The 27,916-nt window shown below is 34.7% G+C and overlaps 2 protein-coding genes and 1 long non-coding RNA gene across 4 annotated transcripts; 2 read left to right on the top strand and 1 right to left on the bottom strand.

The window, feature by feature from the left end:
* Positions 1-9,891: 9,891 nt before the first annotated feature.
* LOC147391366 (uncharacterized) lies at positions 9,892-13,604 on the bottom strand. 2 transcript variants are annotated; one of them, XR_015170283.1, is made up of 4 exons: positions 12,344-13,604; positions 11,230-11,378; positions 10,754-10,898; positions 9,892-10,103 (listed from the first exon to the last, which is right to left on the bottom strand). It is a non-coding gene; the product is annotated as an uncharacterized LOC147391366 (long non-coding RNA). The 2 variants fall into 2 exon arrangements; XR_015170284.1 differs by having other exon boundaries at positions 10,754-10,888.
* Positions 13,605-17,837: 4,233 nt separating this feature from the next.
* Positions 17,838-21,176, top strand: LOC147391365 (ankyrin repeat-containing protein BDA1-like). The gene is made up of 2 exons (XM_086459060.1): positions 17,838-18,590; positions 20,043-21,176. Exons 1-2 carry the CDS (start codon positions 17,988-17,990, stop codon positions 20,832-20,834), a joined length of 1,395 nt encoding a protein of 464 aa, XP_086315186.1. The 5' UTR covers positions 17,838-17,987; the 3' UTR covers positions 20,835-21,176.
* A 1,297-nt stretch (positions 21,177-22,473) lies between these two features.
* Positions 22,474-22,911, top strand: LOC147391364 (uncharacterized). The gene has a single exon (XM_086459059.1). The coding sequence runs from the start codon at positions 22,474-22,476 to the stop codon at positions 22,909-22,911; it is 438 nt and encodes a 145-aa protein (XP_086315185.1).
* Positions 22,912-27,916: the final 5,005 nt, after the last annotated feature.

The following is a 27,916-nucleotide window of genomic DNA, read 5'->3' as shown; positions in this document are numbered from 1 at the left end:
AAAATTCAGAATGCTCATAAAGTGATGAGGAGGATATGTCCTTCTTGGAAAAGACTCGATTACCATGATAAGGCCATGAATGGTAGGATTTGGGTTTGTTGGGACCCATTGTAGGTTAATGTTCCTCTTATCAGTAAAACTAAGCAAATAATTCATGTTTTTTTAATTCCAAAATGAATAAGGATTTCTTCTTAATAGTGATTTATGGGGGCAACTTTATAGTGGAGAGAAGAAAGTTATGGGATGAGATTACCGAATCTGCTAGTGTGATATAAAGATGTGGGTCTTGTTGGAGATTTCAATTGTGTTAAGAACCAGTCTGAAAAGGTGGGAGGAAAGAAGATCAACCTTACAACTTCGAAATACGTTATGCGTTCCGAGCAGAACGAAGAACGCAAAACTCTCCTCTCTCCACTCCGGTTTCACGCCGACATCTGCCTATGTTCTTTATACTCAATATGAGCAACATACATCAACAGCTTTCATCTTTGTTCTAGATTCTTTGGCCAACAACGGTTTTGTTTTTCAAACCAGGACTAGTTGGACTACTTTGGGTGCCTTCAACTTTTCATTGGATTGCTACAGATAATTTGGGTTCTCCTAGATAATTAATGGGCTTGGGCATGGTCTTAGTCCATTTGATTTTAATCATTTGGATTTTGGAATTATCATTAATTTGTAGCTTAAAACACATTGGAACTCTTGATCTTCATAGGCTTCTAGTTGGATCATGCCCCTCTCTACTAAAGATGATGATTTTTGTTGTGCCCTTTAACCATTGTCACTCGCTCATAAACCTCTGAGACTTTCCTTCTTCCTTCAATCTTGACTTCTCATATTTTCTAAAGTTGGGTATGAAGCTCACCCTTGAGCCTCTTTCTAGCAGACAAGCATCAAGGGGGCTTTTTGTTATATAGCAACCTGGCCCACAACATTTTATGTCCGAACCATTCTCATTTTTTTGTCAAGTGAGGATGTAGCACAAGAATGGTTGCGAAGAAGTTCTGATGGAAGTTTGGGACACTAAAAACACCAAAAAAAAGGGAGTTTGCTATCAGTATGTGAAATTTGCTATATAACGAACATAGAAGCAATCTTGGGTAATTTTGTATTTTTCATTTTTTTATTAATTAAATGTATACCCCCCTGTAAATCTATAAATAGGGGGCCCTGTAGTGTTTTTGTAACTCAATTTTCCAAGAGCGAAAGTGTTGACCAATTTGTAACTCAGTCTACACTTTGTGCATTTGAAGGACATTTCTCAAGTCACTATATCTTGTTTATAAATGTATGACTGCACATTTTGTTTTTTATTTAGAATCTTTCAAATAATTTCAGTTTTTAGATCATTTGAATCTAATCTTATATCATTATTCTTTAATTTTATATAATTAATAAAACTTTTTAAAACAACCGGGGCATTCAAAAGACGGTCAAAAGCAAGGTTACCAAATTGACAAGTGTATCAATTACTATACTTTCTTCCCTGTTGATGAATATATAATTTAGTTATGTTTATAAGTGTTGCATATCATATACTGATTGAATCTAGTCTTATATCTATTTTTTTTAAATATTTAAAAATATAGTAATTTAGTATTTCATTCAAGATGATAGAAAGCTCAACAGACAAATAGGCATGTCTCATTTACTGTATTGTCTTCACCTACTTCACCCTTCAGTTCAAACAACAATAATAATAATAATAAATTCCTGAAAACAATGAATCCATGAGAATAAACCAAAAGATTACCATATGAAAAGAACAAAGTAAAAAAAGATGCATTTAGGAACATTTAAAAAGAAATTAGAGGCCTAAACCATCCCTAGAATTTTTTCCTATATTGGAAATTAAATGCACTCATTACATTTAAAGAGAAATTAGAGGCCTAACCCAGCCCTTGTATTACACCATCTAACAAATCTCAAGAGCCATTTTTGCAAGTTAAACTAATCAGAGCACCTACCTTTGCAATGTTATATCAGACCGAATAAAGGACTACAACTTTCATTGGTAAATTGGCACAAAACACATACACACAATCGCACAATATTCATATATAGTTTGGAATGACATGGGTTTCAGAATTTTTGACACGTTAATCTTCTCTCATAAACCTTTTACATGATGTTCTTGGTACAACTTTTTGGTAATTGATACAATTGAAGAGATCCAAATGAATTGCGTGAGGGATGCATGAATATATTTCATGTTCTGAAAATGCTTGTTGTAAGATGGCTACAAGATTGAATGAGAGACATACTTATTGCACATCTCATCATATGAAAAGGGTGACCCAACGATGGACTCATTATCTCAAAAATAAAATATGGTTAAGGAAAAATAAATAATCTGATTAAAATATTAAAATAAGTTTAAATCTGCAAAATTCACACTAACAACTGTGATTCACACTAATAAAACATTGCAAACATTGAAATGGGTGTCTTTGTTCTGTAAGATACGCATCAACTCCAAGTTATTTTCAGAGAAAAAATCCATTAATAAGTAGTTAATTGAAGCCCATCTGAGTCATAAACCCTAGTGATGAACTTATAGCACTCGTCTCCTTCCCGTGACAGCTCACAAAAATACGAATGGTGAAAACAAAATGCATTACAATAAGAGAATTTCTACTTAAAATGTCACAAAAAACAAGAGAGATTAAAGAAGCATCGCAAAACCTTGTTGCGCATGGGTCTTCTAATTATGAAATTGGAAGAATTATATTTGAATGTAACCAATGCCCATGAAAGAATGTGCATGATAGATATATCCATGAAAGTTCGAAAGACAATTTTCGATCATAAAGACCAACTATACCAAAAACCTACATTAAAAAGGGGGGCAAAATAGACTCTACCTTGATTTACCCAAGGGTATTTTTCTAGGACTGATTCAATATCTCCTTTGGTTGATTGAAGACATAGGGTTCTATTTTAGACTTATTCAATGTTCAAAAATGGGTTTACAATCTTGGTCTTTCTTATTCGAAATAGATTTTTTATTTTTTAACTTAACGATGTCACTGGAACAAATTTTTCTGGGTTTTATTTTTTATTTTTTTATCAAACCTACACTCTAAGTCAACAAAATCATGGTAGGGGAGCCAAACCCCAACCATTTAGTAAACCCCCTTCTTGATCCATGGCAGAAGGTTGCCCAAAAACCCCATTAATAATAGTTATTTCTCCAGAACACCTATTTTCCCTAAATGCTATGGAAACTACTCCATAGGGTACAACAATAGAGTAACCTAGAATACCATGTTGTGTTCTGAAAAAATGAAGACTAAAGAGCAAGAGAGAGACATAGATGGAGGAATAAATGTAAGCTCTTTGCCATTGCCATTTCACACTGTAACTCCCTAAAGAGTAGAAAAAATAATTAAGAAAGATTGAGATTGAAAGAGACAGAGGGATAGGAGATGGAGAGAAGGAGAGGGAGAGTTTGAAAAAGTAGGAGAGTCGTGAGAAGGAGAAAAGGAAAGATGGCCGGGAGTTTAAAACTTTTGGTTATACTTTTGCATATCCTCTAGATTCGGAGTAGAATTAAATCTCAAGTTCCCAACCTCTACTTATCTTGGAGATAAAGGAGTATGGGCCCTACGGTTGATTGGATGTTTGTGTCATACAAAATTGTTCCAACTCAGTAGTGTTTTATTATATAGATCATCAAAACAAACAACAAGAAATTTTCCAATCAAAGGTCGAAGTACCTAAGTCCTCACTCGCATGAAAGTACTAGGGGCATTAGTCAGGCCAAAAGGCATTACATGCTACTCATATAGGCCGTCCTTCATCCTGAAAGATGTCTTCCATTCGTCTCCTAGTTTGACACAAACCTGTTGATAACCGCTTTTGAGATCAATCTTGAAGAAACTGCCACCATATCAAGGACATCATCCAATCTAGAAATTGGAAAATGATACTTGATTGTGATTTTGTTTATGGTCCTACTATTAACACACATTCTCCAGCTTCCATCCTTCTTTGGGGTTAGTAAAGAAGGCATAGCTCAAGGAATAATAATTTTCTTGATGAATCCCTCTTTAAGTAGTTCATCAACCTAACGCTTCAACTCGGCATGCTCTATTGGGTTCATGCAATAAGCTAGTAAGTGCATCAACTGGGAACTTACAATAAGATCGATAACATGTTGAACATCCCACATAAGAGGCAACTTACTTGGTAACTCCTTTGGGGTAACGTGAGAGAAGTCAATCAATAATTGGGTGACCTCTTTGATGGGTGTCAGTCCATGTAAATGGAAATCGTCATTTTATATGAAAATTCATCGTCCTAAGTATAATGATTTCTATATTTTATTTTATTTCCATGAATATTGGCGAAAGATTTGATTTTGTTCCAGGATTCCGTTTTCCTAGCATAATGAGATTTCTAAGTACAAGTCGAATGTTAGGGGTATTTTAGTCATTCTTATAATTCTTCATAAACTTCTTTCTCTCGTTAGACTTGAAATTACATTCCAAGAGTAAAAGGAATACTTTCGATACATTTTGGAGGTATGAGATCCGTGAGGGGTATTTTTATCATTTTATCAATTTTCACGAATTTTGATGGGCAACTTCTTTGTGTCTCGATGAGATTATATCTAAATCTTAAAGTCTCATTTTCTTAGTATATTGAGATCTCTAGGTCATCGAAATACGTGACGAACTTAAGCGTATGTATCTGCCAAATCAAATGTAAAGTATAGCAATCTTAAACGTATGTAATTTCTACATCAAGCGTGCTGAGATAGTGTAGAATGGAATAGCGATGACTGAGAAGGGTTTGGAGAAAATAAAAAAAATACCTTTTATGAACTTCCGAATTTTCTCATATTCTATACTCATCATTATGAATTCACATCAACAGGATGATGAATTGTCAAATCAGGTAGATACAAAAATGGGGTGTTTACATATCATGAGTTTAAAGAAGATATTTGGGAAAAAGAAGACTTGGTCAGGTTATCCCATCCCCAATTATTCGTATAATTATCTGGTAAGGTCTAACTTCGTGGACAAATTTCCTATAAAGAGAGGAAAATGTAACACCAATAAAAAATAAATAAGAGTAATATAGTATTATAGATACCTTAACGTAACATATTTATTTTAATAACAATAGGTAAGTAGTAGGTCCATACAATAGGTTAAAGGTTTAACCTAAGTATAAATGAAATAAACTAAGGGCACCATGTGACTGCCTAGCTAAACTACAATAGATGCATGGAAGAAAAATTATGGCTTTAGGTGTGAACAAACTCCAACCCAAAAAATGCTTTGTCTTCCAATACATGAATTTAACTTGGACGTCCGATACATATACAACCCCTCCATACACCCCCTTCTTCTATGATGTTGCGAAACCCAAAAACCCCCTAATTAGACACACCTCTCCCACACAATTCAAGCTCTTGGCTAATGAATCCTAATCAATGACCCTAACTTAGAACTCCCCTATAATTACCCCTCTAACCCAAAGCATCAATGCACCCATTCTCTTGTTATCTCACCAACACTCCACCCCTAACGTCTCTCTCTCTCTCTCTCTCTCTCTTTCTCTATGCCAAATGTGCACACCTACAACTATGGTAAAAAAAATCTGTAAGGAGGACCAGGGAGCAAGGAAGGGACATTCTCTTAGCAAGGAGACCACTAAAAGATTAAGGCAAGAATTGACCCATTGGAACCATAATACATCAAGAGACAAAGTTGGGTCACCCCTAATTACATAGAAGTAGCCGAAATTTCCTTTCTCTACCTCAAACCCTTTTTTCTTTTAATTTATTCAAACACTACTCACACACACTACAATAATTCATTTGTCTTGGTCTTATTTATATTATTTTATTTCACGTTGATACTCAGCCAAGCCGTCTATGCTTGATTTTAACTTCTTATATCTTTTTCCTAAAACTAATTTCTATTTATCAATGGTCGGCCATGCCACCTTTATACTTGATTCTTACCCCTTACATATTTTGTTGCTATTTATCAATGGTCGGCCAAGTTGTCTTTATGCTTTTCTAACCCCCTTTACTTATCCTCTAAAAAAATACTTATTATCTCTACATGGTCGACTATGCCACCTAAATATTCTATTTACCAAAAGTTCAAAATATCTTCATATATTAATGAACTAAGGTTGGACCTTATGTTACTAGCTTTTATAAAAAGATGACTAATAGTTGAACTAATAATAATAACAACTATCACCCGATCCTATCCTGCTAAATATCGTGAGAGGTGATTACTACCTCAAGAGAGGTTGATCTTGGGTAGAGGTGCTCCATCCAAAGATTGGAGCTTAGGAAGTCCCAGGAAAGTTTAAATAAAATTACCTTGACTAGAAATACATCAAAGAGTGTAAGACAATGTGGATTCAGTTAGATTTAGTCGAGGTAGCTCTTTAGTTGGCTAAACACTGTGAGGGTAAGAAATTGCCCAAGAGAGGTTGATCTCAACTCTAGGCGACTAATAAACAGAACACTTACATAAATATCTATATACATTACCTATGAGGAGTTTGAAAATTATCGCTACGCAAAATATTAAAAAATCTATCACCTATTTACTTGCTACTTAGCCTAATTCGCTTTAGATTGACTCAAAGTTAAGGTCTTAAGAATCTTTTAACCTCCCTCAAGAATTCTCTAGAACTTATTATTTTTTACAATCCTATCCTTTAATCATCATGATTGCTAAAACTCATAAGAGTGTAAAAGGCAATCAAGGACTCTTTGATTAGGGACATTTGAGATCATCATGTGTGGTTTTGTTGAGAATATTGGAAAATCTAGGATTTAAGATAAATTTATTCATAAGGATCTTCGAAAATCCTATAAATAGGATTTCCATCCAAGGCAAAAGGAGGAGAAGAATTGGAGCTCCAAAACTCTAGCCAAATCCATCCTCAAAGCCTTCCAATCCTCCCCAAAATTCTCTCACTTTCCCTATAAGAAAAAAATTTAAGAAGAAGAAGATTAAGGTAGGGCTGAGAAATAATTCCCTTCTAATTTCCCATTCTCATCTCTCCCCTCTTTACTTTCAAGCATTTTTCCTTATTTGCGAGTTTACTTTTTAGCATTAATAATGTAGATCTAAAATCCCTAGTCTCAACGCTTAGGGATAGAAAGTAATTCTTCTCTAAGGTAATCTCCCTCTATAAGTCCTTAATAAACTCCATAAGAGCATTATAACAGTTGTTTCTTTACTTTCATGCAATTTAATTTTCTTGCATAAATGTCTTTACATTCTCTTGTAATTTAAATTCTTAGATTATCAATGTTCTTTCTTGTTTTATGATGGCTTAAGAGTTAGAGTGTAAATCCTCCTTGGAGATAATCTTCTCTTTTTAAGTCCATTATATGTACACACTCACATCCAAAAAGGTTATTGAACCAAGGTGTAGGTTCTTATAGACCTACATCTAAGTCTTAAGCCAACAAAAAGATTATTCCCAAGTAGATCACATATCATGCATAAGGTTTTGATCTCTTCCTGGTCTTGTTTAACTCATGAACATTACCAATGGATTAAATCAATAAATAAAGACTTTCAAGGGAGCACATGTATTAGATTTGAAGCTTGAGGGCCCCAAATGATGAAATCCAAGTTAATTTTAATCAAATTCTCATGCTCAAAAAAATTTCAGCATGCATATACTTTGGTGTATGGCTTGCTCATTGTATTAATTTTTCTAATTTGTAAACAAATTTATAGTTTTTTAGTTTCTTAAATTCTATCATCTCCTCTATCATGAAAAATTCAAAATTTTTTTTTTTTAAGGTTTTAAATTATGATCATTTTGGTAACCATCAATAGATGAAAGGGATAAGGTGCCTAACATCTTCCTTGTCCCTCAACCTAACCTCCTTACCTAGTTTTCTAGGTAGACCTATACTCTTACTATTAAAAGTGAGTCACTACATGTCTAAATCAAATTTCATGAAATATATTTAGTAGTGTCTATTCACACCCAAATTCTTTGAATGGTGGTGACTCCAAAACCCAAGTAGATGAGCTCAAAATCCAAAATTCTTTAATACTTGTATATCTTCAGCTCCACCATTACTAGGCCTGATATATTCTACTCAATGAACTAAGTGTGTTAGTTTATGCAAAAGCCTACATGTGAACATTGGATTGTTGTGAAACGTATACTCCGTTATCTCAAAGCCACAATTCATCATGGCCTCCACATTAAGAAGTCCACTTGACTTCAATTATCTGCCTACTCAGATGTTGTTTGTGTCGGCTGTCCTAATGATCAAAAATCTACTGGTGGGTATGCAATCTTCGTAGGAGCTCTTGAAAACAAAGATCATTCTCTCGTTCTAGCACAAAAGCAGAATATCGCGCCCTTGGCAATGCTAAGGCCGTACTATCATGGCTGCAATCACTTCTTAGTAAGCTTCGAGTGCCCCAATTAAAATTCCCAATACTATGGTGTGACAATATGGATGTCACTACCTTATGGCCAACCCTATCTTCCATAATCGAATAAAACATATTGAGATTGCTTTCCATTTTGTTCGCGACATGGTTGCTAAAATAAAGCTTAAAGTTCGCTACATCTCAACATTGGATCAGATTGCTGACATTCTTACCAAACCTTTATCGACAGCTCGCTTTACCTTTCTCAGAGATGAGCTCAGCATTGCCAATGGATTGCTTCACTTGTGGGGGCATGTTAGAGATGAGGATGACTATCAGCCATCAGATCAATATCTTCAAGTCAGTCTAGTCAACCCTATCTATTTGATCTGTTACACAACCAGATTCGTAGGATTTCTGAATCTAAAATCAGTATTTGTTGTACCACCCTATTTTATAGAGATTTTATCTATTTGAGATTGTAACGAATTCATATATTAAAACTATAAATATACAGTTCAAGCGCTATAATAAAATAGAGCAGAGCACTTGGTTCACACCATTTTAGTTCTTACAAGGAAGGGGACACCTATCCTATTTTATTGATGGTTGAACAAGATAGATTCTTAAAGCTGACGACTATGGTTAAAAAATTTATCCTAAAATGAGACGTGTCATCGGTCCTAAAGCATTAGGAATCCTCGTTAGGTCTAACGTTTGGTGTTGAGTCAAGAATTTGAAACAGTCGTCTTAGCTCACCAATACATTTTTAATTAAGTCAAACATCTTGAACAAACTTGTTAATGTAGCTCTTTTAGTATATTATCCTCACCTACCTATAATACAAAAAGTCTTGCAAGGTTGAATCTGGAACGATAAAAGTAAATATGGTTCTTATGGTAGAGGGAAAAAAATGGTCTTATAAGGAAACAAGCTAGGTTCCTATCCTTGAGAGCATCAACATTTGTAAAAGGGACCGACTAGGGACACACCACTCATTATTAACTGCACTCCCACTACAACAAATATGGAAATTAGGAACGGTTTATTACCGTTCCTAAGCCTATATGAAACGGTTTGCAGGCCGTCTTTAATCGAGGTGTCGTTAATGAGGTTAAACGGTTGAAAGCCGTTCTATATTTCATGATTTGGAACGGTTAAAAACCGTTTCAGATCTCTGAATTTGGAACGGCTTAAAACCCTTCCTATTCTGCGTCTTTATATAACAACACACAATATCCAAAAAGATTTGAGACATCTGATTTTATAGAACTGATGTCCTAGGTCTGAGACTTTAGACATCGATTATAAACCGATATCTAAAATTGTTATAAATTGATATCTAAAATTAATATATATATATATATATATATATTTTTTTTTTTTTTCTATTTGCCTATTACCCACGGTTAAAATAGATCCAAATAAAGAACATCGAGGTTCTCTATCACATTAATTTATACACAAAGAGTTGCAATAAGTCATAACTTACAAATCCAAAATTACAATGCATCGATAAAACCCCATTCACAATCATTACACAAGCACAAGTGCTTACAAGGAAGCAATGCCAGCACTCCCATCCCTCCCTATCTTCTTTAAGATCCCCACAATGCCTGCAACTACCAATAAAAGAATTCCTTTCGTGTCACCACATTGCATACTCTCACGATGAACTTCCGCACCTTCAAAGGAGTATCCGAGAAGCAAGTGCTCCTGATCAACCAAAGAACCAAGGACTATAAGGTGAGAAACTTTCATGTCCACTAGTTCATAAAAGCCACCGATTTAGAATGAGTGTACTAGAGAGTTGTATGTAAAAACTAAAACAAAATGGATATAATTTCATAAAAGCCAGCTCTTATAGTGCAAGAAAGCAAAGAAAAACACAGAGAGAGAGAGAGAGAAAGAGAGAGAGAGAGAGAGAGAGAGGGAGAAGATGAGAGGAAGTAATCATTTAATAGGTTTTATAAACTTTGCAACATTATTAGAAAAAAAAAAAAAAACAGAATTGATTATCTTAAAATGGATATCAAAGATATCAGACACAATAAATTTCCACATCTGAAAATATAGATAAGGATCCAAAGGGTAGACTACAATTTTAATTGTCACAGAAATGTTTGTGAAGTAGATTTCCTAATTTAATAAAATTCCGAAGTCATACTACAGAAAAAAATTCAAGTGGGTAAAAAATTCAACAGCTTCAAATGTATTAAAGATTAAATGCATATTCAACAATGATAATCTCAAATTATACAAACACGCGCGCGAGCGCGCACAAAAGAAATTAAGAAATGAATGTTAATCGCGGAAAAGAAAAAAAATAAGCTAAATTAATGAGGTGTAGAGTTTAAGATAATTACACATCCTTGTAAAACTCATAAGTGTTGAATAAATGCCAGAAGATAGACCAGGCAAAAGAAACATGGGCAGAACTCAAAGGGCCCTCATCTTCCAATTTATATGGACGGATCTAGTAGTCATGATGGCATAACCCACTGCAATAGCCTGAAAATATTAACAACCCAACTTGGAGTTAAAAAGAAAATCTTATATGCCCAAGAATGTGTAAACAACTGAAACAATGACTACAAATGAAAGTAACTTTTTTCTTTCATATCCAGAATCTCAGGAACCAGATGATATGAGAAATCACAGTGCTGACAGGTTTTATATATTTATTTATTTATTTGATAGATAAGCAGTTAAGAGTTATGTCTGTGGCATATTGGCATGACTAGTCACGTGGAAGTATGTACAAATGAAATAATAAGGTCATTGGATCTGGATTCAGGAAAGAAACAAACAACGTTGTTGGAAATTGGAAAGAAAGACTCACTTCTAGAATGATAGAAAAAATGATAAGATTCCTAGCCATTCTTGTCCACGTTAAACCCAAGTTGATTACAACCTCATTTGGATACCTTTTCTTCCTTCTCATGCTGCAATTCCACAAGCTTGATCTGTTTTGTTGAGTAAACACACTTCCTATCAAATACAAAAACAGATGTATATTTGCTCAGATGATATAATTCACTATAATAACATTATTCGACAAACAGAAGATCTATTATTTTCAAATAAGATGGATATAATATAAAAAAAATTGAAAAATCTATAAGAATTAAAAAATTCTCATCTTCATTTGGTTTGGTTTGAGTAGTTATTTTAAGCACATTCAAATTTCAGTTGAATAGATTTTGGAGTGGTACCACTGCTCAATGATGAGAAGTCTGCACAAAATCAGAAGAACACAATGTGCACGTGTTAGTTGCACGAGTCCCTCCATCTTAATTGTTTTTAAGACAAATGAGAATAAACACAAGTGGAGGGATGACAGCCGACAATGATCATGAGCAACCACAAAATATGCTTTCAACAGAGGTGCTTCTACAAAATCACTTCTCTTCTCTTGTAATCACTAATATAAGAATCATGATCGCCAACTGGATATCTATCTCCATATGGGATATCTTAATACCATTATTAATAGTCTACATAACTCAAGACTTCAGATTTTTCCCTACTAATTAGGATAAAATGTGGATTGCTATATAAGACACAATACAGAAAAAAAATAGTTGAAAGATTAAAAGGCCTACCAACCATGGACACACAACAAATCAGAACTTCTGAAGATGTTTCGCCAAAATCTTCCTAAAAGTAATGCTAATTATTCGTTTTGAGATACAAGAAAATCTATGTTCCTAATGGTTTGATCATTAGTCAAGTGAATGTATAAGCTGTTTTTCACCCAAACCCTCGTGGCTTTTGGAAGTGCTTTTACACTCCAAAAAATACTTCTTGTATATCTTCACCAAAAAATTGATATTGCAATCATGATTCTTATAGAAGTGATTCAAAGAATTTGAGGCTGATAGAGAATAATATTTCTGTTAAAAAGACTACCAAGTTATGCTAGATTGAAGAAGTAAGTTGGAGTTGGAACTTACAATGAATGAAATTGTTCTTGAGCACTGTTTGTCATAGAGGTGGGCTTTGGATTTGGATCAGACTTGGGCTGAATGAAATTCAATCTTCTTGACCCAAGATAGATGACATGAGAGTACAATTGAGAGAGATCTGCACAAACAGAGACCACCCTAGTCCTCCTCCTAATCACGTGATACTTGCCTGCCTGCACCACACAATTTATATGCTTTTGCCATCACTCCACCAACGAATTGTTCTTGGTCAGTATCTCCAGTATCTGCAACATACAGACATCAAATGACCATTGGATTTTGTTTCTCGACAGGCCTTTTGTTAAAATGGAAACACAAAATAGGATGATTGTCATTCATAACCACCGTTAGCATATATAGATTCACTGGTGAGAACCACCACCAACTCACATCAGCGCGCCTAATTAAATTTAAAGAGAGAAAATAGGAGGTAATTCAGTCATTCCTCTGAAGAAAAGAAGCAGCAGGCCTCACGTAAGTGAACCCCTTGAAGTTGGTGTCGCTGGCAGTTGGGCTTGAGGCAGGAGAATCTAACAGTGACATGTTAGTAAATCATGGCTTATGAAAAATGTTGAAGATGAGGTTATAACAGATGACATGTTACAAATGGGCATCTCTACTATGTGCTACAGCCTACAGGTACTAACCAAAAAACAAAAAAAGATCCGCCCCTCACAAAGAGATCTTCAAAATGCTTCAAGAAATAAGATTGAAACAAAACCACAGCTTACTAGCTAGATCATAATTTCTAATAATAAAAAATTAAATAATAATAATAATAATTGTTGTTTGTAGTCCAAGTTTAACTAGTAGTAATCACTCTCACAAAAACAATAATAGAATTCAAAGCAGTAGAGAAGCTCATCTTAAAACGGGATTCCGTAGCATTGGTAGAAGCAAGAGAATGTACAATATTTGATAGCGATCAACAAGAAGGAGATTGATGCTTAAGTGCTGTCGATGAGATCCAACAATTGATGGAGTCTGTTACTGTATCCTAAACATCCAATCTGCAAACAAATTCTCAGGCATCCAAAAGACTTATAAAGGTACCTCATTCTGGTAAGTCAATTTTCGACTGAGAACATGTCCTAAGATAGCCATGATAAATAGATAAATTGAGCCCCACTCTCCCTTGAAGTTTTAGATTTTAAATTTCTAAGATATTCTGAACCACTTCCCAGTTATCGGCAAACAGAATAATTCACTGAAAGTAATGCTTACCATCATGTAATTTCTCCACATGAACTTGCAGTCCGAAATGGAAGATAAAACTGCAAAAGACCAAATATGTAGGTTTAGTAGAACTAACAGATGAACATTCTCTCTTTGTTTTTTTCATATGTTATATAGAAATAATGAATAGCAAAAGGAACCATGTTGTTAGTTCTTAAAGAAGAAAATGTATGAGATAGGAGGGAAAAATACAGCATTCTTACCAGAAATGGCAGGAGTGAGAACACCATCACCTATCACCATGCAAGCACCAAATAAAACTATAAGAAGTAACCAGTTCTCAGTCTTTTATGCTTCTCTAGAAAAATGCATGACCGTATAGGCGATATCCTTAACTTCTAAATTTTTTTAAGAGGTGAATGGCACAATAATTTTGGGCCCAAAGAGTGTGCCATGACATGTAATGTGACCAATATGCAAAACATGCATTTGTGATCAACAACATGGGTTTCGTCCACACACGTACCTATCAGGAGGTTCACATGGCAAACGGATTATGTAGGCTCCACAACTTTCACATTCACTGCGGGTATCAGCATCAGATGGACATGACAACATCTCGATGGGCTCACCATAGCTTGAGTCAACCCTGTAGACACCTTTGGTGTTGGCTAAAGCTCTAGCTAGTTCTACCACGTATTTGACCTGATCATCACAACCAAATACATCAGATCAGATACACATACAGGACATCGAAGTTATAATATATGTAACATCTTCATTAGCTTATTGATGGCATGAAATCCAAGTGGTTGACCAAGGAACAATGAAGTTTAGGTCAAGAAATCAATCAAGTTTGACGTTTTATCAGGTAAATCAAGTCCTAGGTTCAGTTTGCAATAAAATGGACCCATTAGAAAAAGATCATGATGTTGACTGCTTTGTTGTAGTAAACCTCAATGTTGACAGAAGTAGCATTTAACATCATAGGTGAGAAGCACTCTCCATTAATCCTTCCAATTGATAACGCTCACGATCTCCATCTAATAGTGGATAATAAGCACCTTAGCAACTTTAAATAAGTGTATAATCAGCTCATTGTTATGGACAATGGCATAGAAAATTACAAGGATTAGAAATATGAGCAACAAATGCTCCACATTGCAAGGGCACTGAATGGGAATATGAAAATTGTGGTCAAACGCATTTTTTGTGTTGGTGCAAAAATGGAGTTAGACATGCCAGAAAGTTCCAGAACAACCCAAAAGTTGTATACCATAAAAAAACAAAAAAAAACGTCCTTACTAAAATGCCATAACATAAGAAAAATGAGAGGTTCTCAAGTTCCTTTTGAACATATCAACCAAAAGTGCACATCATAAGCATTTAACAAGGTAACTGCAGTTTTTAAACTCCAATGACATGACTCACTTTGAAAAGGAAGCAGGAAAACTAAAGTGAAAATGAAAAGAGAAATATTTTCCTTTAGGTTGTCATCTGAGTTAAAAACTAAATCAAATGATGAATAATTAGGCCCTAAGAGTTTACTAGGATACAGACATAACCTCGGTAATGTTTTCCCCAATAGTGAATCTTTCAGCTAAGAGTATGAATTTGAATTTGAAGGTCATGCTGATCAAAAACATGGCTTTTACTATATGGGCCTATCTTTTATGAACAAAGGACAACAAAGTGCAGGTTTCAGATGGAAAATTTAAGTTTGATTTCTAATGTAATAACATTGGATGTTTTGTGCACAAAGGTATCACAAGGTTGCATCAAGTTCCTAAGTATAAGCAAACCAATTGAGCTAAACACATCATGCCTAGGTAACATGGCTCTCTGATAATAAGCAACTAAGAAATTGTTACTTCTATTATATGACTCAGCTGTTAGATGGATAACTGATATTAGAAAGTTATTAGGCTGAAATGGATATTCTATGAGTCAAATTAGGAGTACCATTTTTAACTTATGCATTTAATTTTGAAAATCAACAAGATGTATTATTTGTTAAAGAAGATGAGTACAAAAGGTTAGGGAAGAGAATTCCCACACTAATCTATCTATTTACGATTTCTTTTATTGCAATAACCCCGAACCTGTTTTCCTTAGTATATGGAAAAGATAATATAGTTCATCCACTAACAAATTCCTTAATGTGGTCACTAGCCTTCAAAGATTCATCTTCATACCTCACCCATTCAAAGGGTACTGAAGGTAGTACTTAAAAAAATAACAAAATGTTACTAATGATGGATAATAAAGTGTATTAGAAACAATGTTATATGAAGACTAATGGAGAAAAAGATCATTGACATTTTTGAGACAAGAAAAAAAGAAATTATAGATTGATTGAAGTTGATTACCATATTGGGAGGATGAGACATGTGAAATCTGAGCTGCAATTTCTAAATTACAGTGTTTCTCCACGTTATAGGTAGGTGCTGCAATAAGAAAGGATAAAAATCATTAAATAATGATGTCAGGATCATTGTTAGGTCAAAGAGTAGTAGAAAAAATTACAAATTTTCCTCTTCCAAATATAGGATTCAGAGCAATCAAAATAGATAAGGTTACATTCACAAGGTACGTATGTTTCTAGAAAATAAGGTGGAAAGCAAAATCACTTTCTGAAAGAATAATGTATCAATTACTCCTTCCATGCCCCAATACCCAGGGTTATAAATCCCGACTCCTTCCATAACAGACTGTTATACATCAAGAAACCACGTAAATCCAAAAACATATATAGATCAGATTGCTACATTTTATTCAAATACATAAAGAAACCACGTAAATCCAATTAAAAGAAGATCATCTTCTATTTATTTTTATTTATTTATTGAGAAAAAAAACTTCTGAAATCTAAAATCCTCAGATTTTCAACAAGTACATTAAAAAAATAAACATGAATAACATAAAATAAATTGAAGTAGAAACTATCAATGAACGATGAAATTATTCAAAGAAAACCTCTGTTAGAATGGTGACCTTAACATGAGAGAACAGAGAATCACATCTAAAAACCTAAATCGTCAATCCAAATCTGAAGATATCAGAGATATCAGATAAAAAACCCTAATACAGATCTATTTAAAGAAAAGAGGGATTAGAGAGAGTATCAAGCCCGAAGTCGCGATGATTTCTAGCTTGTCGCGTGAGGTGATGAGCGAGAGAGATGAGATCGAGAGGTCGATCGAGGGAGAGACTGTTAGAGCGATCGAGGGAGCGACTGAACGAGAGAGATGGGATCGAGAGGTTGATTGAGAGAGCGTTTGAGATCCTGAGATCGAGAGAGAGACTGAGAGAGTGAGTTCAATCGAGGGAGCGGCTGAGAGAGAGAGTGAGACAAGTTCGTTTTCGTTGCAACAGAGTGAGACGGACCATTGAGTCATTTAAAACACAATAAAACGGTTTTCAAAAGTAAAACGGTTTAATGCCGTTTTTTAATAGAAACGGCTTAATGCCGTTTTAAATGTTTGTTCTAATTTTGCAATTTTTTTGTAGTGTCCATCCCTTAAAAAATCCCTTTTGCACTTCATTTGGATGATTACACTACAAAAATAATTTAAAAAAATATTGCACACCTTTTTTAAAAAATTTTTTTGTTCTTCTTCAGCTATATCCAAAGAAATTATTGCTAGTTCAGTCATTTTTGCAAGAAATATTTTTTTGTTTCGAAACCATGTTTACAAAGTTATGTTTTTCTTGAAATACACAAGTTCAGATTAAATTTTAAACAAAAATTAGAAAACTAGTGCCTTAATTAAATTGAAGCCAAAGAGAACATGAACAAAATCAATCACAAAACACGATTAAGGTAGAGCATGAGCAAAGTATACAAAACTACAAATTAAAACAAAGCTTCAACCTTAAAAGATTAGGTATTGGAGTGCAAGCAATAGGTTAAAATAGAGGTTATAAAATACAAGAAAAATAAATGATTTTTTTAATGTTGATGTGCATCCAACCATTAGTGATGTGCAACTAATCGGTCCCTTATAAAATTAGAGGAGCTGATATTTGCACCCCAAATTTTACTTATTAAACTCCAATTAAAAATAAAGAAAATAAGTGAATGGTTGGAAATAAGTAAAAGTTGGGGTGCAATAGATGCTCCCTTGTATTTTTGCTAGATTTTTGTTTCTTGGTTTTAGGAGCCTAATCATAATTGTATATAACTACTGAAATTATTTGAACAAGTGTTAATATTTTACAATGTAGAGATCATAATCTGAACCAAACTTTAATAATGTTTGAAGAGTGTGTTTCAGTCTTTAATTGGGGTACGATAAATAATTCAAGAAATTGGGTTGTAATTAGTAAAAGTTGGGGTGCCACTAAAAGCTCTCTAAAATGATTAGAGTAGTATCAAAAATATAATTTTTCATCACGTATAAAGCTCTCTCATCCTTCACACTTTGGAATGAGGAGGGCTTTATAAAATCCATACATGGAGAGGAGGTTATTTGAGGCTTCTCAGACAGGAAATATTGATGGGTTGCACCAAATCCTCAAAGAAAACCCCCTTATCCTTCATGCAGTTGCACTCACATCTGGAGAGACTCCTCTACATGTAGCTTCCATGGCTGGGCACCTTGATTTCTTGAAGGAGATTATAAGATTGAAGCCCAAATTCGCTGCGGAATTGAATCAAGATGGGTTTAGCCCTATGCACATAGCTTCTGCGAATGGGTATTTAGAGATTGTGAAGGAGCTTTTGATGATCAACAGAGATTATTGTCGTCTCAAGGGTAGAGATAGAAGAACTGCTCTTCACTATGCAGCTATCAAAGGTAGAGCTGACATTATTAGAGAATTGTTGTCAACTTGTCCAGAGTCTGTCGAAGATGTGACGATTCGAGGTGAAACTGCTCTTCACCTAGCTGTGAAGAACAACCAGTTTGAAGCTTTTGAAGTTTTGGTTGAAAAGATCAAACAATTGGACAAGGTGGATCTTTTAAATTGGAAGGATGAGCAAGGCAACACTGTTTTGCACCTCGCAACCTGCACAAAACAAAGAGAGGCAAGTACCTCTCGACTTATCTGTCTGATTAGGATCCATATCACACTGATAAAAAAACAAAATAATAGAAAAACATGAAAAAGATAAAAGAACATGAGATTTTTTCAGTGGTTTGACAAATGTATTTACATCCATGGTCTCTTGGAATCCAATATATTACATAATTGCATTCATCCCTCTCCCCAGATCCCTTTTCCTCTTAATTTTTTTTCTTCCCGTAAAACACCTTTAACTGTTTAAATATAAAAACCTTAAACATAGAAAAGGAAATCTAACCTTAATTAGATTACAATTTTCATATTTGTCCTTATCTATTATAGTAGTTATCTAAGGGGGGAAGAATCCTCCCAAATTGGGATTATTCTCTAATTAGATAGAATTCCACCTGGATAGTACCACAAGTCCATCTCGAGAGTTCCATTGATAGGTGCAAAATGAATGGTCCAGATGAGAGTATTTTATCCCTTCACAATATTCTTTGTTTAGAGATGGGAAAATGAAAAAAAGATAGTCTGTTATCTAAGTATTAGAACTTGAGATGTCTTTTTCTATCACTGTAATTTGATCAAAGCAGATAATATTTCATTGGGAGATCTTCCAATAACTTGGCCCACTTTTAGAGCATTATTTCATGGACTTAGTTTGGTTCCTGCAGTGGGTAAAACAACATCCTGATCGAAACTGATTCAAGTTTATTGTACAAGACTCTTAAGAGTGTGCAAGCATTTTTGGACCTTCTAACCCCTAGATGTTAGAAAATTCCATGGATGCACCCTTTGTATTCTTTCTTTCTTTTTCAATGAATTGCATAGTTAGATAAAATAAAATAATCCAAGAGGCATTTAATCAATTTTAAAACAAAGGGGAGTGCCTCAAACATTCTCCAAAACATGGAGGGGTATGTCTAAAATTAAAAGAGGTTTGAGAAGAGGGCCTTAACTACTTTAATATTAATGGTTGTATGATATTTATTTTGCTCAAATGTTAGTTGACTTGGCTTTTTTATTGGTATTATCTTGATATTTCATAGGTTTATCATCATCAATTTTTATTTTTTATTTATTTTTTATTTATTTTTTATTTATTTTATTTTTATTTTTTAATTTTTTGCATAATCTTTACTATAGATTAAAAAAATGAAACATTAATTTTTTTTTATTCCATTTAGACCCTGTTTAGGACCTTGCCTAGTGCTTTTGACAACCTTGATCGTCATCACTGAAATCTTATTATTAAAATCGATTGGATAAATGAATCATACTTTTCTATTGAATTCAGTCTTAAGCCCAGGTGTTATTAATCCTAGCATCACAATGATTATGTGGATTACTTCAAATCTTAAAAACCTTTAAAAAAATTTGATGACTAAGAAAATTTTATCAAATGTAGTTACAGTTGACTTGTAAATGAAGCCAAAAGCGAAAGATTATGTTTCAGAAAAATGAGAAAACATAACAAGAAAGGGGGCAATTTTGTGAACAGGTGGTGGAGTTGTTGCTTGGAAAGGGTAGTAATAGTATTAGGGAGGTGGAAGTAAATTCCATGAATGAAAGTGGACTCACGGCTCTTGATGTATTACTAGTTTGTCGAAACGAAGAAGGCGATAAAGAAATAGAAGAGATACTTCGGACCACTAGAGCCAAGAAAGCACGAGATGTCCTCTCTCCGATACCAACACAACAAACTGATACTCAAAGTCGAGTTCTTGCAAATGACCTTACAACATCAGAATCAACTCGATCTCCACTAGATCAGTTGGTGGACTACTTCAAGTTTCAAAGGGCTAGAGATTCCCCGAGTGATGCACGTAATGCATTATTGGTGATAGCCGTACTCATTGCAACAACAACCTACCAAGCGGGACTCAGCCCTCCAGGAGGTGTTTGGCAAGATGACTACAATAGCACAAACACTACCATACCATCACATTTTGCAGGGAAGGCCATTTTGAGTACCAAAAACGAAGTATCATTTGGTTTATTCCTTTTCTTCAACTCAACAGGATTTTTTGCTTCTCTTTTTGTGATACAAATCCTAACATCTGGATTTCCATTGAAGTTAGAGCTTCAAATCTGCATTTTCGCAATGATTTTCACTTATGATACTGCTATGCTCACTATTGCACCCAAAGATGGATTAGGTGTCGTATTCAATGTATTTACAATCTTTTGCCCAATGACACTACCATTTATAGCCAGGTGGTTGAGACAAATTTGGGAGAAAAGGAAACGTTTGCATTTTATAACAAATAGAATTAATGTTGGGCCTTGTTGAAATATAGCCCTAGTTTCCTTCATGCCATTTTATAGGTTTTTTCCTTTTTATGTGTAATTTTTGTGCCTCGTCTACTATATTTGGAGGTAGATTTGTACTGGAATAAGGGATTTTACACCAAATAGTGGATTTTGAGCGTCTAGCTATAAATCTTGAGGATTTTGTAGATAATTTTGTCATCCTCTTTCCTTCCATTTTCGTTTTTAATTTTGATTCTACATTATTTGTGGTTGGAAGGTGTATTACTACTTGTTTGCTGTTCAATTTGTACTGGTTTCATGAAAACAATGGACCAACTAGAACCCCTCCCTATACCCTTGTTTTGGTAAATATTAACGATATCCGCACTATTTTTTTTTTTTTCTCACTTTATCATTTTTATGACATTTCCTAATAGACAATGCGGGACATGTTTCTTAATGCACCTGAAGTTTTGAGGCTATATCTTAACAATCATACAACTAAAATCTTTCTTACTTGATGATCCCTCAACCTGATAAAATGGAGAACTCAAATTGTCAGGACCAAGATTCAAATTTTTGAAATCACCAATTCATGTTGAAATGTCGAGGTCAACGATTGTAAAAAAAGTCAAACTTGATAGTTTGAATGTTGATCTCAATGACTCAAGTTCAAACTTCAAGAACAACAATTTACAATTTTTGATCTCAACAGTTTTAAAAGTTGATCTTGACAATTGGAACAGAGATTGATCTCAATGATTTGAATTGTCCATCTCACATTTTGGAACACCAATATTATCATTTTGATAGGGGAACCAGCGGACATTAAACGAAGCGTCAAGTTAATGCAGGGTAATTGGGGGGATTTACAAAGAAGTCCCTCCTGGATGGTGAATTAAGTAATCTTTCCTAATATAAATGCTAGAGGTCTGCCATACCATGGATTTAAACCAATTTTTAGTCGACGCTTATGTACATGCCATATTTGAGGGACCAGACCCTTTGTACTACTTTGTTCATGTTGTTTCCTGTAGTGCCTTTACATGGTTGAGAGATGGCACTTTGGAGTTCAATGATTGTTCATTCTCAAAGCCATATGCAAATTCAAAAAGAAGCTTTCTTAGAACAAACTTTTTTTTTTAAATCTGATATCTCATGGTTGATGTGTTAATTTTTATTTTTCAACATGGCCTCTTTACCATTGAAAGAGTAGCGTAGGGAAAAAATAAAAATAAAAACTGTTAAGAAATATAGGGCTATTTTTTGATTTATTGTTTAATAAGGGTAGAATAGTCTTTTCAATTTCCTTTGACTTAACCTATATATAGTCTCTTTGTATTTAGGTTAAATCATCTTTTTGTATTCAATTGCATCATGGAGAATCAATGAAACAATAGCCTTTTCTTTTTCTTTGTGTGATATTTTTGGATTGTTTAACATGGTATCAGAGCGTTCTTGGAACGAGGTTTGATTTTACACAAAGTTTTCGCGGATCCAACTTGAGAGGGTTTTCATTTAGTTTCTGCAATCTGAAAATATACAATTTCGAGAAAGTTTTCGTTCAGTTTCTGCAATCTGAAAAGAGACGATTTCGAGAGGGTTTTCGTTCAGTTTCTGCAATCTGGTATTTGGTTTTCCTTTCTTTTACAATCTGGTTATCTTTGTTTTTTTTTATTATGGCTACTGAAAGAGACGATTCGCTTCAGTCTGTGAGTATGAAGTTGGATGGAAAGAATTATTCGTATTGGAGTTACTTGATGAGAAATTTTCTTAAGGGTAAAAAGATGTGGGTATATGTTAGTGGAACTTCGGTGAAACCTAGGGATACCGATGAGGGTTACGTTGCTTTGATAGATACTTGGGAAGCAAACAATGCAAAAATTATTACTTGGATTAACAATTCTGTTGAGCATTCCATAAGTACACTGTTGGCAAAGTATGAGACAGCAAAGGAGGTTTGGGACCATCTGCAAAGGTTATTCACTCAGTCCAATTTTGCAAAGCAGTATCAATTGGAGAATGACATACGAGCTCTTCAGCAGAAGAACATGAGTATTCAGGAGTTTTATTCTGCTATGACAGATCTTTGGGATCAATTGGCTCTTACAGAATAGGCAAAATTAAAGGCATGTGGTGCCTATATTGATCATAGAGAGCAGCAACGGTTGGTACAATTTTTAACGGCCCTTTGCAGTGATTTTGGAGAACTTAGAGGTTCAATTTTGCATCGTTCTCCACTTCCTTCTGTTGACTCAGTTGTTAGTGAGTTATTGACTGAAGAAATACGTCTTAAGTCTTATTTTGAAAAGGGAATTCTTTCTACTTCTAGTCATTCTATGTTAGTAGTACCTTCTAAGTCCCTCTCTAATAATCAGAGTAAGCCTTACACACGAGTTACCTTCGATGAGTGTAGTTTCTGTAAGCAGAAAAGACATTGGAAAGCTCAGTGTCCTAAGTTGAGATAGCAGAATCGATCGCAGCAACAATTTCAAGCTTGGAAGCCTGGTAACCAATCACAATCTAATGCTCATAGACCATCTCAGGGTTATAAACCACCATAGTCTAATACTGCAGCAGTAGTTTCATCAGATCCCTTCATTGATCCTAGTACTCTGGCTGAGCAATTTCAGAAGTTTCTCTCCTTACAACCACAAGCTATTTTTACTTCTTCTTCAGTAGGTCAGTTGCCTCAGAGTTCTTTAGGTATGTCACATTCTGTATGGGTCTTGGATTCTAGTGCTTCACATCATATGTCTCTAGATTTTTCATCTTTTGCTTCTGTGTCTCCTTCGACTTCTATTCCTGTCATGACTGCTGATGGCACTCCTATGCCTTTAGCAGGTGTTGGTTCTATTGTCACACCTCACTTGTCTCTCCCCAATGTTTATCATATTCCTAAACTCACATTAAATCTTGCTTCTGTTGGTCAGTTATGTGATTTTGGTAATTTAGTCACGTTTTCCTCTTCTTGTTATGTGCAGGATCTGTAGTCTCAGAAGCTGATTGGGACAGGCCGTAGCAAGGGATGACTATATATTTTGGATGAGTTAAAAGTGCCAGTTGCTGTTACTACTAGTGTTGATTTGTCTTCTTTTCGTTTGAGTCCTTCTTCTTCTAGCTTTTATTTATGGCATTCTTGCCTAGGTCATGTTTCGTCTTCTCGTTTGAAATTTTTGATTTCTACAAGGGCTTTAGGATGCAAACTTCTGATATTTCTGATTGTAGTGGATATAAACTGGCAAAATTTTCAGCTTTACTTTTTGATCGAAGCATTTCTATTTCTTCTTATCCATTTGACTTGATTCATTCTGATGTATGGGGACCTTCTCCTGTTGTCACAAAAGGAGGGTCTCGATATTATGTTTCTTTTATTGATGATCATACTCGTTATTATTGGGTTTATTTAATGAAACATCGTTCTGAATTCTTTGAGATATACACAGCCTTTCGTGCTCTTGTCAAAATTCAACATTCTACTATTATCAAATGTTTTAGGTGTGATTTGAGTGGGGAATATACTTCTGATAAATTTTGTGAGTTGCTTGCCTTAGATGGAACTATTCATCAAACTTCATGTACAGATACTCCTGAGCAAAATGGTGTTACTGAAAAAAAAACATAGGCACATTGTTGAAACTACTCGTTCTCTCTTGTTGTCTGTTTTTGTTCCTAGTGTGTTTTGGGGTGAAGCTGTTCTTACTGCTATAAGTTTGATTAATACAATTCCATCTTCTCATACTTCAGGTTTTTCTCCTTTCGAAAAGTTGTATGGGTATGCTCCTGATTATTCTTTCTTTACAGTTTTTGGTTGTACTTGTTTCGTTCTTCGTCCTCATGTAGAACGTAGCAAGTTGTCATCTCGATCTGTTATTTGTGTTTTTCTTGGTTATGGTGAAGGTAAAAAGGGGTATCATTGTTTTGATCCAATAACTCAGAAATTTTATGTATCTCGTCATGTTGTTTTTCTCAAGCATATACCTTACTTTTCTATTCCATCCACTACTCATAACTTGACTAGATCTGATCTTATTCATATAGATCCTTTTCCTGAGGATTCTGATAGTTTGTCATCTGAGGTTCCTAGTACTTCAAATACCTCGTTATCTTTACAATCAATTTGTATTGATAATTTGCTGGTACTAACACTTTGCTTTCCGATACACCTAAAGCTTCCTCTTCTCTTATGGTCTTTCAAGCTCCGTCTGAGATTGTGGATCCACCTCTATGTCAATCCATACGCACTCTTAATTCTATAAAGTTACCAGATTTTTCTTATTCTTGTTATTCATCATCTTTTACTTCCTTTTTAGCTTCTATTCATTGTTTCTCTAAGCCTTCTTCCTATAAAGAGGCAATTATTGATCCTCTTTGGCAATAAGTTATAGATGAGGAACTTTCTGCTTTGCATAAGACAGGTACTTGGGATTTGGTTCCTCTACCTCCTGGTAAGAGTGTTGTTGGTTGTCGTTGGGTGTATAAAATTAAGACTAATTCTGATCGATCTATTGCGCGATACAAAACTAGGCTGATTGCAAAAGGGTACTCTCAACAGTATGGTATGGATTATGATGAGATATTTGCTCCTGTTGCAAAAATGACTACTATTCGTACTCTTATTGCAGTAGCTTCGGTTCATCAGTGGCATTTCTCTCAACTTGATGTTAAAAATGCCTTCTTGAATGGAGATCTTCAAGAAGAAGTTTATATGGCGCCCCCTCCTGGTGTTTCACATGATTCTGGGTTTGTTTGCAAGCTCAAGAAAACATTATATGGTCTTAAACAAGCACCTCGTGCTTGGTTTGAGAAATTTTCTGTTGTGATATCTTCCCTTGGATTTACTTCTAGTAGTCATGATTCTGTTCTTTTTGTTAAATGCATTGATGCAGGTCGTATCATTCTGTCTTTATATGTTGATGACATGATTATTACTGGTGATGATATTGATGGTATTTCAGTTTTGAAGACAGAGTTAGCTAGACAGTTTGAAATGAAAGATTTGGGTTCTCTACGATATTTCTTGGGTATTGAGGTAGCTTGCTCACCCAGAGGTTATCTTCTTTCTCAGTCGAAATATGTTGCAGATATTCTTGAGCGGGCTAGATTTACGGATAATAAGACTGTTGATACTCCCATTGAGGTTAACGCAAAGTAGTTTTTTTTCTGATGGTTTACCTTTGTCAGATCCTACTTTATACCGTACTATTGCTGGGAGTTTGGTATATCTCACTATTACTCGTCCAGATATTGCATATGCTATTCATGTTGTTAGTCAGTTTGTTGCTTCTCCTACTACAGTTCATTGGACAGCTGTTCTTCGTATTTTACGGTATCTTCGAGGTAAAATCTTAAAGAGTCTTTTACTTTCATCCACCTCTTCTTTTGAACTGCGTGCATACATTGATGCTGATCATAGCAGCGATCCCACAGATCGCAAGTCTATTACTGGTTTCTGTATCTTTTTTGGTGATTCTCTTATTTTGTGGAAAAACAAGAAACAATCTATTGTTTCTCAATCTTCAACTGAAGCAGAATACCGTGCTATGGCATCTACTACCAAAGAGATTGTTTGGTTATGTTGGTTACTTGCAGATATGGGAGTTTCTCTTCCCCATCCCACTCCTATGTATTGTAACAACCAGAGTTCTATTCAGATTGCTAACAACTCGATTTTTCATGAACGAACTAAGCAAATTGAGATTGATTGTCACTTCACTCGTCATCATCTCAAGCATGGCACCATTACTTTGCCCTTTGTTTCTTCTTCTTTGCAGCTTGCAGATTTGTTTACCAAGTCGCATTCTATTTCCCATTTTCGTTTTCTAGTTGGCAAACTCTCGATGCTTGTACCTGCCGCATCGTGAGTTTGAGGGGCAATGTTAAGAAATATAGGGTTATTTTTTGATTTATTGTTTAATAAGGGTAGAATAGTCTTTTCAATTTCCTTTGACTTAACCTATATATAGTCTCTTTGTATTTAGGTTAAATCATCTTTTTGTATTCAATTGCATCATGGAGAATCAATGAAACAATAGCCTTTTTCTTTTTCTTTGTGTGTTTTTTTTGGATTATTTAACAAAAACTACCACATAAGCCAAGGATGGTTCTTTTTTTAAGCTATCCTGGCCCCATTTCTAATTGAAACGCCTCTTACTTGTGCCTACAAAATATCAATGCCACTAAGAAAGGATATTTTTTTTTCAAGGAATTACCGAACTCTTAGTGTTTGGATGACTTTGTTGGGTTCCTAATTAAGATTGTGGCACCTTCAAAAAATTATTTGACGCCATTTAAGAGCATCTCCAACTGTCTCTTTATAGTCTGTTGGCACGTCATTTAATAGTAATGATTTTGACTCCCCCTCAGATAAAATCCCCCCAAACTCTCCTAACATTGTATGTGCATGAATCATAGATTTTTTTCAACATGGTCTTTGTGAAGGATATATTTCATTGGGTACCAAGGGGTGACATATTGCACCCAGGAATTCAAGTTACGCATGGAGATCGAGCTAACTCATCTAAGGGTAAGCTTGGTGAATCGGTCACAAACCAACTATGGGTTCGAGTCTCGGTTGGTCTAAAAAATATTCAGTCAAGGACGCATGGTAGAACCGTTCAATCATCCCAAATCCCTAAAAAGCAAGGATTAGATCAAAAGTGGTTACAATATTAGTGAAAGAAACTCCCAATGAAGAAAGATTGTATGAGGATGAGATATTGATTAGATACATTCCAAATCTACCTTCAAAATTGGATAAGGGTCAAATTGGTAACAAGATTTAAAGATGTAATACCTGACTTTTTAACTAGTATCTCGTAGAAAATCAAATATTGAAATTTTGGGAAAATTTTGGAAATGAGACTTAGGGAAAAACTTTTGAATTTTGTTTTATCCATTTCTTAGGGAAATCCAATTTCGCCAGTGGATTCAAAATGGTTGAGAAACCTACTTTAACCTATAAGTACACTCACATTCGAGTTCGGACGAAAAAATTACAAAATTCTCGATTTCTATGTCGAACAAGACTTAAAAATGTGAATTTTCATTACAATGAGAATTAGTAAAATCTTATCGGACCATAAGGCCCGCAACAAAAAATTATTAAGAATGGAATTCTCA

Source organism: Akebia trifoliata, chromosome 11 (genome assembly GCF_017979445.1).
Source record: "Akebia trifoliata isolate Shusen 1 chromosome 11, ASM1797944v1, whole genome shotgun sequence".
Classification (NCBI taxonomy): domain Eukaryota; kingdom Viridiplantae; phylum Streptophyta; class Magnoliopsida; order Ranunculales; family Lardizabalaceae; genus Akebia; species Akebia trifoliata.
The sequence above is the reverse complement of the archived record's forward strand: the minus strand, read 5'-3'. Positions and strand labels throughout refer to the sequence as shown.

Excerpts from the sequence above, each read along its gene's own strand:
- LOC147391364 (XM_086459059.1), top strand. The coding sequence starts at position 22,474 with ATGGCTACTGAAAGAGACGATTCGCTTCAGTCTGTGAGTATGAAGTTG.
- LOC147391365 (XM_086459060.1), top strand. The coding sequence starts at position 17,988 with ATGGAGAGGAGGTTATTTGAGGCTTCTCAGACAGGAAATATTGATGGG. Across the intron at positions 18,591-20,042 it reads CTCGACTTATCTGTCTGATT|GTGGTGGAGTTGTTGCTTGG; the intron begins AGGATCCATATC and ends TTTTGTGAACAG.